The following is a 15,589-nucleotide window of genomic DNA, read 5'->3' as shown; positions in this document are numbered from 1 at the left end:
TAGTCTGTAAAGGTCCATTTCTTAGATTTATCCTTCTTTCATCCATCGCACTAAATTTGAGGTGGGGAGGGGCTCTTGGATCCATTTTTGGAAGGGCCCTTGGCTGATAATGCATTTTCCCTTGTCTTTTTTGGTTGAGCTCTGAGCAAAATAGAGCTGTTTCTTTCATGGGGATTCGAGTAGTGTAATGATCTGTGCAGTGCGCAGGTTTTTCAGACACATGATACACATATTCATATTTCTAAAATATCAATTTCTCTTAATCAAACACTTAATACACAAAATTAATAAATCACTATATAAAAGGTGAAATGAAAGCAAACAAATATTAAACCAACAAAAAACCAGTTGGCAGTTTTTCTTGAGCCTTACATACAGCTTCAGGTCTACCCTTTTATATATTAACTAGCGTAATGATCTGCGCAGCACGCAGGTTTTTCAGACACATGATACACATATTCATATTTCTAAAATATCAATTTCTCTTAGTAAAACACTTAATACACAAAGTTAATAAACCACTATATGAAAGGTGAAATGAAAGCAGACAAATATTAAACCAACAAATTATCACATGTTGTATACCCTAATATATATATATATATGACGGAATTATCATAATTACCTCCAGCCATTTGCTGTTCAAACAAATAGCTACCGGATTGAGAAGTGATGAAAATTGATATCAACTAATTCTTAAGGTTCCTTATGACCCTTACACTGGCCTCCATGTAATTGTAGGATTAGGCATCCTATTAATTATGCATGAGAAACTTAATAGATTTCTTCCCATCAAAGAAATCTCATTAATAACACATGCACACACACACACACACACACACACACATATATATAATTTATGATAGCAATAAATTCTATCATTCCATAAGTATACATATTTGTATATAACTTTATGTAAATATATCAATGACCACAAAGTCTCTTTTGGAAGACGTAAAATATCCATTTGGAATGCGTGAAAATATTTCTAAAATTATGCATTTAAGTATCTTATGAAAACATAAACACTATTTTTCGAAAACATAAAATTTCCATTTGAAATGCAATAATGCTATATGTATGAGCAAAACAATTTTTGAAGGGGTAAAATTCAGCAACACCCCTTGAGTTTCCTAAAAATGACACTCCACTCCCTGTGATTTCATAAACTACCAATGAACCCTTGAGGTTTAATATTATTGACAAATTGAAACCTTCCATTAGTTGACCGTTAGTCAACCGTTGTGTATATGAAAAAAAATAATAATAATTTAGTCATAATAAAATGATATCTTTAAAATGACACGTATTTAATAAATTAAACTGGAAAAATTGGTCAACATAATGCCTTGAAAACTAAGTGACTCAAAAATTTAATTGATTCTTAAATTAACTAGTCTATCCAATCCAATTGCTTTAAATCAACCAATTTGATATCATCATAATGCAAAAAAGTACATCATTATTTTAAAATTTTTAAATATGTATATATATAAATATATATATAATAAAAATTAATAATAAATCATAAAAATACCTAATAATTATAATAATACAAAATATTTATTAGATGTAATTTCCATAAAAATTTAATGACTGATGAAAATCGAAAAGTCATGCCTACGAGAATCGGGAATAGAGAAAAGTTATTACAATTTATAGGATAGTATGTTACTTCAAGTTTATAATCTTTAATTTAGTTTAGAAAATATGAAATTAATGTTAAAATATGAAAAAAGAGAAAAATCTGGCATGTTACACATGGTATCTTGAGCTTCCAAAATGATATATAATATTTGATAAGAACAAAAAAGATTAAAGACAAAAATATCCCCAAGCACCGAACCTAATTTTTAAATAACATATTTTCTTCTAACAAAAACATTGGTTTAGAGGTATAGGAACAAAGATTGAAATATTTAAATGTTCATAAACCAAAAGCTTATTCCTTCTCTGGCTTCCAAAACTCCTAAATTTTTAAGTTGTTTCTGAATTTTCCAATGCTGGAAATGCAAACATTTCGAATCTATTGGCCATGACTTAATTTTCTTTAATAAAAATTCTAAAATGATACATGTGACTGTTGGTTCCTACCAGTCCCATATTGGAAATTTAACAAGAAGGAGCAAACTTGGAGCATGTATATTTAAGATGACACACACAAATGGTTTAAATTTTTTTGCTAGTCCAAGTCAATTGCACATTGGCTGAAACTTACAGGGAGCTTTGATCTGTCTGTGAAAGATTTTGTCAAACTCTTTCCTAATAGCTAGGTTAAGGGGGGAAATTTTTAACTTATAGCATGGGCTGCCAGGTCAATTAAGATGTTCAATAATTTAAAAACTTTATGCAATGCCTTTTTTAAATTGCTTGAGGTATGATCCTTGAAATCTATACAACTAATTAGGACTTTCATGTAGTTTCAATGTTCATATTTTGTAAAAAAATTTTCTCACACAAAAAAAAGAAGTCCAATTCAACATCAACTTAAAATTGTATGCAATTAAAAAAAAGGGCATAAAAGAACAAAAAGGTAATTCAAGTATAATATGGAATAAATCTTATGCTTCCAACAACAGCTCACTGTATTCCATCTTGAGCACCATTCCCTTCTCTCTTTCTCTCTCTCTCCTCTATCTCTTTCTTTTTTTCTTTTTAACTATCATTGACTTCTCATGAGTAACCCATCTACATTTCATTAGCACAGGCAACACATGCCATTGACTAGCATTGCATAATGGATTCATTTCCAGGCCACTTATTATTGAAATTATGATTGCTAATATTTAAGGTGGAATTTGTCTTTGCTATTTTTAACATCTCTGATCTTACATTAGGAAGAAAGTGTATTGTGTTGGGCAGTTGATTTCAATTTGTTGCTCTATGAATGTACTCCTTTGGTCCCAATTCTTTTTTGTTTTTTTTAACAAAGCCCTTGGAGAAGGGGGGGGGGGGGTGCTGTCTGGGTTCAGTTCACTCATAATGAGCTAGGAGAACATGGCATGTATGCCCTAGCTTGAGTGGGAGAGTAACAAGTTACCGTGTTACCAAGTTTATTATTGTCATTTGATGCACTTGATGCATATTATAAATAGAATGGAAGGCCTAACTAGTTTGTACGTTCTCAAGCTATTATAAATGGTTTGACCCTCCTATTAAGCACAATGGAATTGGTTTTGTTAAGACTTGATATACATTGTTGGTCCACAACCTAACAGTTTATGCTTTTAGGTAAAGTGGTAATCTAACATGGCATTAGAGCCAGGGTAACAGGAGGTCTTGGGTTGTAGTCTAGTTGCCTGCATTTATTTCGTGGTGTTTAAAAAAATTATCAAATTCCCTGTAGTGTGGGTTTTATTTGTGGTGTGTTTATCTTCCCATGTGCTGTAGGGCTGCACATGCAGGGAGTTTTAAGGCTTGATATACATTGTTGGCCTACAACCTAACAGCTTAAGCTTTTAGGTAAAGCGCTAATCTAACAAGTTTCAATAACCCTGAGATTCACAATATTTTTTCTGTTTTCAGAGTTCACATTTAACTTATCCCAGGGCTTCAAATGCAGACAAAGTAAAAATTCTTTCTCTATTATTGGCATTTGTTTTGGTCATGTGAGAAAATTACTACCCGCTATACTACAAAAGCAAGTGTAATCTTCTACTCTGTCAATGGTACTTTAGTAGCTATGTGTCTTTGTGAAAGGGGTACTGCCATCATCAATGCACCTCATAGAGAAAACCTAGTCTAGGGGGCAGCTTGTTTTATGATAGCAATGGCTTTGAGCAGCGAAACAAAAGTCGTTGCTGAGCAACTTACAATCATTTATCTGATCTTTCTTGGAAAGGATAGTCTGGTTTGTTAGCCATTGATTTTTTTTTTTTTCCAGATAATAAAAGAAGGTATATTAGATTGAGAAAGAGAAGTTACAAAACCAAAAAAATAATAATTAAAATAAAAAATAAAAATTACTGAACAATGAAGCCATTGAATTTGGATCCTATCAATGAATTCAAAAATGGAAGTTTTTTCCATTTCGATTACAATAAGGCTCTTAGCCTTCCCATGAATTAGCTCAATTTCTGACAAAAATATGTTTCTCACATAAACAATTTCCTGAGCTTGGGCTCACCAGAAAATGGAAGTAAATTGGACTAAATTACTGAAAATCACTGCCAATCTCATATGCCTATAATTATGTATAGTAAGTAATTTCATAATTCTTATTTTAATATTTTATGCATTCTCACACCGCCCTCACATGTGGCCCTCATTTGGTTGGCCATCCACATGGATGTACTTGTTTTGTTTAGAATCAAGACTTGAGTGTGGGCTTAATGCATATTTTAAATTTTATTCACTTCATATTTTTGCATTTTATGTATTCTTACAATTACCATTCTGATATGCAGTTGGCCACTGTGGGGCTATGCCATATTATGCATCTTCATAAATATTCATGGTAATTTTCTGGAATAAAACTAAGCTCATACTATTTCTTTATTTACTAAATATAGTTTTTGAAGAGTTCCAAGTTCTCACAATGCTGCAGGTCTGAACATTTACTTCTGGCTTTCTTTTATCCCAGCTATTGTAAGTATTCTGAATCTGGTGCTATATGTTAAAAATAAATTATTGTTCTTGATTAATATATTCTTGTTTAATTTTTGCACTTGCCCAAGCTTGTAATGATGGTTGGAACAAAACTCCAACATGTTGTCTCCTCGTTAGCGCTCGAAATTGTGGAACCAAAAATTCCATCAATTGGAACTCAAGTGAAGCCACGTGATGATCTATTTTGGTTTGGAAAACCAGATATATTGCTGCGGTTGCTTCAATTTATCTCATTCCAGGTGATGAGTTTGGATTCATATCTGATATCTCGTTTATGAGCTTAATGCAAATCCATGAATCCATGTTTGACTTCTTTTTTTTGGTGTGTGTTGGGGGGGTGTGAAGCAGAATGCCTTTGAGATGGCAACATTTATTTGGTATTTGGTGAGAACAACTCTCTCTCTCTCTCTCTCTCTCTCTCTCTCTCTCTAGAATGTTTGAGTCTTAATATAAGATAATAGTTCTCACACTTCCATTCAAATATCATAGAAGTTGTCAAACTGCACCTCTTCGAAGAAATATTCTTTATTTTTAATGAGTGCCCTTAGGTTAAGGCTGTTGGTCTGTTAATTGGTTCTGTTCAATAAAATTGTTAGAAGAGTGTTAATAATTGGGTAAAAATGGAGACCTGATCTCAATGATTGGTCTCTCCCTCTATTTATAATATTTATCAAACATACCGATGACTATAATACCCTTACTAACTCACGCTAACTAAGAGAACTGTATCACATATTAATGATGATAAATGACCAAAATAATCATTAACACTCACCCTCAAGCTGGATAGATATCATATGCTCCAGGCTTGTTACAAATGAATTTAACACAAGCACGTCCCAAGGCTTTAGTGAGTAAATCAGCAAGTTGCATCTCAGACTTCATATGAATGGTTGTAATGAGCTTTTGCACAAGTTTCTTCTAAACAAAGTGACAGTCAACTTAAATGTGTTTGGTTGCTCATGGAAGATGGTTTCAAATCAACATGAATGGCAGCTTGGTTATCACACACCAACTCCATAGATCAAGAATGTGCCTCCAACATGTTCTTTAACCAAACAAGTTCACCTATAGTGTGAGCCATGGCCGTATACCCTGCCTCAACACTTGACCTAGCCACTACAACTTTTTTCTTACTCTTCCAAGAAACCAAATTATCCCCAATAAAGATACAATACCTAGTCATGGATCTTCTGCCGAAAGGTGATCCATCTCAATCTGCATTTATATATCCCTGAATGTAAATGTGACCTCAATCCTAATATAAAAGACCTCTCCTGATTGCACCTTTGAGATATCTCAAGATGTGAATAATTACATCTTTAGAGTTGATGAACATTCAGTGTGTTATCAAGAAGACTTTAGCTTGGTTTCGAAAACCATTTAGGAAGAAAATGATGATATTTATAAAAGTGTCTGATTGGTTAGTGATTTTAGTTTTGCAGAAGGGTGGCTGGTATATCCTAGAGCAATGAAAAAAAAAGAAGCTGGTTTGGGTACAACATCTTTCTTTAAGTTTTAAATCTGAAAAATCCAATGGCCCAAAGGTATATGCTCTTCGGAAGGCTGCTCTTTTGGGTTCAGAAATGAGGAAAGTATATGATGCGAAGGAAGAGTATTCTGGTGAGATAAGGCCAAATATTTTAAGAGATCCTGCAGGAAATTTGAGTATTGTGGAAGATGCACTTGTTAAGATGAAGGAAATTGGAAGCAATGGAACTAGCAAAGAAAATGAGGTAAAGAAATGGGGAGATTTTTCAGGTGATGACAGTAATGAATTTAGTGAGTTCCTGTGTGATGCGGGTTTGCTGTTGGATGAAATTTGGGAACAATAGTTATGTGTTTGAATCATGTGATGAACTTGGGCAATTTCATATGTTCATCCAGTACCGTTGGAAGGATGGAGGGGATTTCTGTTTTAATAAGGGATTGGAGAACAAAATGCAGTGCAATGATGGTATTTTACCTACACCAGACGTGGTGATTTCTAGAAAGGATTTAGAAGGCCAAGAGATATTGGATTAATTGGATTTGAAAATGAGTGATGTTGGAGGAACAGAATTGTGATTTATTGGGGTAAATTCGAAGCAAAGAAGCGTCAGAGCTAGCAAATCTAAAGTGCTGGGTGAATTATGAAGGGAAGGGTTTGAAAAGGGGTTTCCTTGGTTAATTGTCCTTTCTGATTATTGACATTCTATGTTTTGCTTTATTTTTTCTATCCTTTCTTTTTTTCTTTTTATGTTTTCTTATTTTTTCAGGTGGACTTCTTGTCCCCTCAGTTTGTAACTTCTCTTTCTTGATCTAATATACCTTATTTTATTATTAAAAAAAAAGACTATGTTATTTTAGTACTTAGGTTGTGTGAGTGGAGTTATTTTTGTCCTTAATTTTTTTTATAATTACTATTAAAATTATAATTACCTGAGTGGGGCTATCTTAGGTGAAAGTGTGGCTACACAATATAGAGTCATAGTATTAGATATATATACTAAAAAATGGAAGAGAAAGAGTAACATAAATCAACACGAGAGGACTAGGTGCTAGAGCTTGAAGGGAGAAAATATAGTAGAATTTAAAGATAAAATGATCAAAGAGCGTGATTGGACAATAGGGGATAAGGTGGATGCAAATATTGTTTGTAAGAGAATGGCTAACTCTATTACAGAGATAGTAAAAGAGATTTTAGGTTAGTCCAAAGGAAGATACTTGGTTAGTAAAGAAAGTTGGTGGTGGGATCAAGAAGTACAAAAAGATATTAGGACCAAAAGAAACTAGTATAAAACATGGCAAAGATGTCGAAATGTATAAAACCTTATAAAGAGGCAAAAAATGCAAAAAAGGTCATTGGTGAAGCAAAACATAAAGCTTATGATACTTTATATGCTATACTAGATAAAAATGGAGAAAGAGACATTTATAAATTTGCTAGAACTAGAGAAAGAAAATACAGAGAGTCAGATAATGTAAAATGTTTAAAGGATGAGAATGACACTTCCATAACTAAAGATGAAGAGTTAAAAGAGAGATGGCGTAGATACTTTGCTAGGTTGGTTAATGAAAACCAAACTAAACGCTTGAACTTGGAAGTGACAAATGAGGAAAATACTATAAATAAGGGATTTATTCGCAAAATTGGAGTCCTTGAAGTAAAGATGACTTTAAAAATAATGAAAAGTGGGAAATCTATAGGACTAGATAACATACCAATAGAAGTTTGGAAATGCTTAGGGGTTAAAAGAAAGTACATGGTTAAATAATCTATGTAACACTATTATGAAAACTAAGAAAATGCCAAAGGAATGGAGTAAAAACGCGTTAATACCTTTACACAAAAGCAAAGACAATATTAATAATTTGTAATAACTATAGTGGAATTAAGATTATGAGTCATGTCATAGTCCATTTGCTACAAGCGATGGTACCTTAGTTAAATATTTTCTTGTTATTACAATTTTCCGGGAAAGACAACAAAATAGGAAAAAATTCCATTTCTATTTAATGTTATATGGAGTATATGTTCTGATTCAATCTAAACCCATCCAGGGAAGTTAGATAGGACTGTTTGAGCCCTTTGAAGAACTTAAACAGAAAAAATTTCTTTTTCCTATTGATAGTTATGACGAAATATGCATTAAATAAATTTTTGATTAGCTGTTCTTGTTTTAAATGCATTTATTTTCAATTATGGCACACTTGATAATGTTTTTATTTTTTATTTGTTTAGTGGGGATTAAAGCAACAATCATGTTTCATGAAGAATCATGTTATGATAATCATTCGGTTGGCTTGTGGGTATGTTCTTCTCTTGCATACAATCTTTCATTCAAATTTCCAAATAAATCAATTTCTAGCTCAGCAACTGCTCTTGAAAATGCATTTTAATTCTGTATCTAGCTAGTAGCCCACAAAGTTCATAATGTCATGGCATGGTCTTTTTGAAGCATCAACACATAATTATGTTTAGTAAAAACACATACAATTTCAAGCGGATAAATTTCTGCATTGTACTTCATGATTTTTGGACCAATCTTCGATTACCCTCTATTGAACCAAAACCACATATGGTCACCTAATATAAAGTGTAGGATTTGTGCTCATCAACAAAATATGACTCTCTATCATCTTGCACTCTCTTATTCATAGATGGTTGTATTTATATTTCCATCATTCATAAAGAGTGGCTTGTTCCTTCTCTTTGTTGATTAATTTTTTACTGCTCACTCAAGCACCCTTGAAGAAATTGATGGCTTGAATGCTGTAGATATTAATTAATGTCAACTGAAAGAAGGGGTTTAACAGTGTCTCAATGAGGAGGACTTTTGTAAAATATAATAAAAATGAAATGAATTTGTTAGACAACCCTTTTGCCTAAAAACTTAAGTTTTTAGGTTGAGGGTCAATAATCTAAATCAAGCTATTCAACACTCCACTATACCCCCCCTCCCCCCCCTGCATGTGACCCTAACTTGCAAGCGAGGAGGCAAACAGATGAACTTGAACAGGCGCACAAATATAAACATAACAGGGTACTCTTAACATATTAACATGCATAACAGGTGCAGATAGGTGAATATGCAAATAATAGGGCTTGAACCATAGACCTTTGGGAACCCAAGCTCTGACACGAAGTTCTAAATCTAAAAGAATCTAAATATATTAAAGAAGAAATAACGAACTTGGGGTTTTAAGGCAAGAGAAAAGAGAAAGGAGTAGAGAGAACTGTATGTTTTGTTTTCTTTCTAGACTCAACCCTATATGATTAATTAAATCCATATTAAAAAATACCCCACACTTGCACAATAGGCACAAATTAACCCATGCCTCTCAAAAGTGCCCCTCGGAGGTGAGATATGGCCTAACACTGCTTGTCACAACAATAAGACAAGGTAGAATTAAACAAAGCTTTTTTCTAACACATCTCTTAGCATATCTATATTCTATATACTTCACAAATAGAACTGTCTAAACCTTTTTTCATCACAATATACCTCACAAAATGACACTGCTTTGCCCTCTAGTGAAGTGCAAGATTGCAAGCAATGAAACCTGATTATCACAAAACTTATCCATATGCTTTGTTACCAAGAAATTCATCTCTGACATAAGAGACTGCACTAACTCAAATAGCATTATACCTGCTTGAGCACTGGATCTTTCTTTGCTAGCGTGTCTTTTGTTCCCACTAGATAGCAAGATTACTACTCTCAAATGTACAATATCTAGTCACATTTTTGTTACATTTAACTACCAAATCTTTGCTGCGAGCAAGGTCTTAAGTTTTGATTTTGACTCAAATTTTGAACTTAAAGTGCAGAAATTTCGACAGAAATTTTGATTTTGATTTGAAAAAATAACAGAAATCAGTAGTAAAGCATGGAATATTTTGTGAAACTTTAGAAATGGTTAACAAACATAACAATATAAGTTTTAGGACTAATATATTACAAATTAAATACATCTATGTTGTGTGCGAGGTGGAAAAGTTGTAATATAGTAGTATGTGCATCAAAGATATTTGTAAGATAATGTACATTAAACATATTTTGTTAATACAAATGAAATTCATAAATCATTTAAATATTATTTATTATACGAATGATAATAATTTAGACATGAATGGTTAAATAAAATGTTGCTGTAAATTTATTTTTTCATATAATTTCAAAAGTACTTGTAATAATCTTTTGTTTTGATAAATAAATTAAGAGAGAAATTTCACTTCACTTCTAAATCCTTCATTTGAATTCCGAGGAAATTTCATTGTATAGCTAAATTTTCGACAAGTTTCACTAAAATATCAAGATTTCGATAAATTTTGGATGATTCATTGAGATTTCGACGGAAATTATGCAAGAAGGAAATTGACTGCCATTTCAATTTTGAGGGTGACGGAAATCGGAAATTTCGACAATTTTGTTGAAATATAAAACCATGGCTGGGAGAACTCTTGAGATACCAAAGAATCCCACAAACAGCATCCCTGTCTGCTTGGGATTCTGCATAAGTTAACTCACCAACCCACAACATTGGATATAGGTCTAGTGGTAGTCAAACAATCAGCTCGCCAACCAATTTTTCATACCGATGCTTGTCTTCAAAGTTAGGTCCAACATCTCAATACAGCTTCACATTGGGATCACTAGGAGTATTAGATGGTTTAGCTCCCAAAATACCAACCTCATTTAGAAAGCCCTGGCATAGTTTCATTAAGATGGTTTCAAACCTTTCTTGCTCCATACAACCTCAATATGGGGTTCAAAAAAAGTGTGTTGAGGTCCTTAATTTTAAAATCCTTTCAAAGACAACACTTTACATATGCAACCCCACTAAGGTCATATGATAATTTTATCTAGGGCTGCAAACAAACCAAGCCACTTTTGAGTGCTCAGCTCGGTAAGAGCTCGTTTATTATAAAAATGAGCAATTACCAAGTCCAGTTTTCAGCTTGAACACAAACAGGCTTGACTCATTTTGGCTCATAAGCAGCTCGGTTGGAGGGTTGGTAATTAGCTTGGATTAAGCTTGTTCGTGGACTTTTCTAATTAGCTTAAATTATTAATAGAAAAAAAGAGCAAAAATAGTTACTTCAACTCTGTTTTTCTTTTTGGAATTAAGCTCTAGACATTAATTCACGTTTCTTCTTCATTATCATTTCGATAAATAGTTACGATGGATTTGGATTCTCATTATCCAGGATTGATTGTAGCGTTTTAAGGAAAGCCTGTGAGCAAACCATGCCATTGACGGTTTAATTTCTCATCTGAACATTGGCAAATTTTATCCAAGTTCTGTGAAGATTCTGCCATCGGTATGGATGCTCAGATTGAGGGCGACGGGGATGGATTTGCAATCTCTTGTGTCTTCGTCTTCTTGTTTGGCCCTCCAGGTATCAAGGTGGTAATCAAGCACCTGTTGATAGAAAGCATCAAAATCATTGAGACTTTTCTCAAGCCTCCAATGGTGACCTAAACAACATGTCAATAATCCAAGCCAGTGGATGGAAAGAAATCAAATGCAGAAAAGCTCCCCAACATGGAAAATGCTTCATGACTCACTTCTTGAAGTCTACCATTCTTGAGTCTGCTCCTTTGAAAACTCATTCCAAGGCCAATTCTGCAAGTTATATTTTCTACTCCCTCGAAAACTCATGTGAAGGCCAATTCTACAAGTTATATTTCTACTCAGAGAAAGCAGATTCTTCCTCTCTATGGTTCTATCATCCCAAATCAACTACACTAAATGTGTGAGAGCCTATTCCTTCCTATAAAACGGCACCTTGTACTGTTACTAATGGACCAATTATATTTTTGTTAATAAAAATTAAATATTTTGTAACCAAATAAAAAAAGCGAGCTTGAGCCCGAGCTTAGAGGTTAATATTTAAGCCGAGGTCAAGCTCAAAATTTTTTAGCTCATTCCAATTTGAGCCCAAGCCCAAGCTGAGCCGTTAGTTTACCAAGCTGAGCTTGAACATGTTAAAGCTCAACTTGTTTGCAGTCCTAACTATATCATCCACATAAACCACTAGAAGTACCCCCACTTGTCTCCTTTTTGCTAACAAAGATACGAGTGATCAAAGTAGCAATATGCAAAGCCAAAAATGAAAACCTCCACATTAATTTGTTGAAGTATTCTATGAAACTGAATTAAGGCCATAAATGAGCAACATACCTTGCCACTCTCCTCTTGAGCAACATACCTGTGGGGTTGCTCCATGTATACCTCGTCATGCTAATCCCTATATAAGAAGGAATTGTTTAGATCTAATTGGTATAAGGGCTAATCAAAATTAGCTGCTAACTTCTAAAGCTTTATACATTGTTGGCCCACAACATAACAACCTAAGCTTTTACGTGAAGTAGTAAACTAGCATGCTATCAGAGCCAAGTTACCAAGAGGTCCTAGGTTCTAGTCTTGTTGTCTACGTTTATTTTTAGTGTTTAAAAATTATTGAATTAAATGTAATGGGAGTCACTTACCATTTCTTTATCTCTCCATGTCCTCGTAGACTTTGACACTAGGTACACTTAAACTTTTTCCATGAATGGTTGCATATCTTCCGCAGAAACCCAACTAATTTCTTCGTCGCCAAGGCCTTTCTACTTTACTAAGAACTGCTGTCGCTTCTCTCTTGAGGATGTGAACTCTCTGTCTGCAAGGCTATCTTCAACTTCTCGTTTGTCGGGCGGCACTATCTTTAATTCTACTTTGGTTAATTGTCTTCTGCTTGGATCTTTGGTGTTGACATTGAACGACTTAAGGCGGTTGACATGAAACATGGGATGCACTTTCATCCAAGCCGGAGAGTAAATTCTATAAGAGGCCTTCCTAACTTTGGCCAAGATGGGGACTGGTCTTTCATATTTATGAAATAGTCTCCTATCTCATCCTTGTAGTGACCTAATCTATTCAAGATTGAGCTTAACAAGCACCAAGTCACTTGAGTTGAAGTGTTGCGGTCTTCTCCCATGATCTGCCCACTTCTTCATCCATTTAGAAGCTTTCTCTAGGTAGGCTTGGGCAATCTCTGCATTCTGTCTCCATTCTTTGGCGATGATGAATGCTTTGGGACTCTTTCCTACGTACGGCTTGTCCACTATGTGAGGCAACAACGGCTGTTGGCCTATAACCAACTCAAAATGACCTATGTTGGTTGTTGAGCTCTTTTGGGCATTGAAATAGAATCAAACCACATCAAGTAGTTGCACCCAATTTTTCTAGTTGGGGTTGACAAAATAGCTCAAGTACTCTTCTAGTAGCCCGTTGAATCTCTCTGTCTATCCGTCTGTTTGTGGATGGTAGCTCAAAGAGATGTCAAGTTGTGAACCGAGGATTTTGAAAAGTTCTGTCTAGAAATTTTTGGTGAATCTTGAGTCTTGGTCACTGATGATATCTTAGGGAGTTCCCCAATACTTCATAATATTCTTAAAGAATAGTTGTGTCGTCTCCTCTGTCGAATAGTACTTTGGTGTGCGTTCAAATGTATCGTACTTTGAAAACCCGTCTATAACCACAAATGTAGACCCTGCATCTCCCACTCTGGGCAGGTTGGTGATAAAGTTCAGTGAGACACTTTCCCACGGTTTGGATGGTACTGGTAGGGACTCTAACAGCCCTACAATCTTCTACTGCTCCACCTTGTCTTGTTGGTAGGTGAGACAAGTTCGGATATAATCAACCACATCCTAACGCATGTGTGGCTAATAATACCTTTGCTTCAGTAATGCCAAAGTGCGCTACCATCGTGGATGTCTGGTCCACATGGTATCATGACCCTCTATCAGTAGTGTTTTCCTCTGATCTCCAACTCATGGAACAAAGAGCCAGCTGCTATGGATCATCAATAATCCATCTTCCATCCAAAATTGACGTGCTTTCCCCGCTTTTGTCAGCTTCATAAGGTCTTGCACAGCTGGATCTTTGGCTAAATTCTCCTTAATGCGCTCCTGCATCGTCATTGTTACTGTACTCAGCGTTAAGTGTCTTACCATCGATATGGTTGCCAGCTCGGCCTTCCTGCTCAGTGTATTAGCAACTTGGTTCATCCTTCCCACCTTGTGCTTAAATGAGAAATCAAATTTTGCCAAGAATTATTGCCATTGGCCTTGCTTTGGGTGACAACTTCGGCTATGTGAAGAAGTGGCTAACACCCGAGTTATTTGTTTTCACTACGAACCTTGACCCAAGTAGATAATGCCTCCACATGTGAAGATAATGGATCAGTGCTAGCATCTCCTTCTCGTGAGCTGAGTACTCCTGTTCTGCTTCACTAAGCTTACGACTCTCGTACTTACTAGGATGCCCCTCTTGTAATAAGACTCCTGCAAGAGCGTAGTCCGATGCATTTGTGTGTACCTCGAAGGGTTTCATGATGTTTTGAAGAGAAATACCGGATCTCTCATCATGGCATCCTTCTAGTCATCAAAGGCTCCTTGACACTTCTCTATCCAGTTCCACCCTTGACCCTTATTCAGTAGTTCTGTCCAAGGAGTAGTTCTCCTCAAGTACCCCTCTACGAACTTCTTATAATAGTTGGAAAAACCAAAAAAGGAATGCAGCTCCTTTACTGTCATTAGGATCTTCCATTCTTGAATAGCTCTCACCTTCTCCATATCCATCCTAGTATGAATCACATGAGCAAGGAATTTGATGTTTTGCTGAGCAAAATAGCACTTCTATTTCTTCACATATATCTGTTCTCCTTCAGCCTATCGAACACCTTCTGTAGATGCTCTTTATATTCCTCTAGAGTAGAACTATAGACAACAATATCATCCAGATACACCATGACAAACTTGTTGAGGTACTCATGAAATACCTGGTTCATCAAGGTACAAAACGTCACTGGCTCATATGTTAACCCGAATGACATCACCAAGAACTCATATGCTCCATACTGCGTTGCCCAAGTTGTCTTCGGCTTATCCCCATCAGCAATTCTCACTTGATAGTAGCCTGACCTCAAATCAAATTTAGTGAAGTACTTGGCATCACTCAGCTAATCAAGCAGATCAGCAATCAACAGAATAAGGTACTTGTTGTGCATTGTCACCTTGTTGAGTGCACGGTAGTCTACACACGTCTACATGCTTCTATCATGTTTGAAACAACACAAGTTGTCATGGCCTGAACCCCGAAAGTGGGCCCCAGGCTATGATCTGAGAACCTAACCTGTATCTGTATCATACAAACATCCATGATACCAATAAATATAAGGGTCCTACCTGATAGGGCTTGCGGATACCCTCCAGAACCCTCTAGAACGCTAGGTCCAGCTACCTGAAGGACCTGAAACAGATTTATATGATTGGGGTGAGATCCCTCTTAGTAAGAGAGAATCAGGTTATATCAGTGTGTGGGTACATGAGTTTTATTCCAATAAGAAACAAAGCATTTCGCATTTTCAGTATTTTCACAAATAGTTCCAGTATATTTCACAATCATCGGTATAATCCGGCAAACTGACATGTCATTGTTGACC

The 15,589-nt window shown here is 35.2% G+C and overlaps 1 protein-coding gene across 1 annotated transcript in view; it reads left to right on the top strand.

Annotated features, from left to right (window-relative positions):
- Positions 1-15,589, top strand: part of LOC131163599 (MLO-like protein 4) — an 83,466-nt gene that overhangs the window by 42,464 nt on the left and 25,413 nt on the right. Inside the window, exons 9-13 of the mRNA XM_058120195.1 lie at positions 4,407-4,456; positions 4,547-4,587; positions 4,677-4,847; positions 4,957-4,992; positions 8,333-8,400. Coding sequence (XP_057976178.1) covers positions 4,407-4,456; positions 4,547-4,587; positions 4,677-4,847; positions 4,957-4,992; positions 8,333-8,400 — 366 coding nt within the window. The remainder of the gene's footprint in view (positions 1-4,406; positions 4,457-4,546; positions 4,588-4,676; positions 4,848-4,956; positions 4,993-8,332; positions 8,401-15,589) is intronic.

Source organism: Malania oleifera, chromosome 9 (assembly GCF_029873635.1).
Source record: "Malania oleifera isolate guangnan ecotype guangnan chromosome 9, ASM2987363v1, whole genome shotgun sequence".
In the NCBI taxonomy this organism is placed as follows: domain Eukaryota; kingdom Viridiplantae; phylum Streptophyta; class Magnoliopsida; order Santalales; family Ximeniaceae; genus Malania; species Malania oleifera.
The sequence above is the reverse complement of the archived record's forward strand: the minus strand, read 5'-3'. Positions and strand labels throughout refer to the sequence as shown.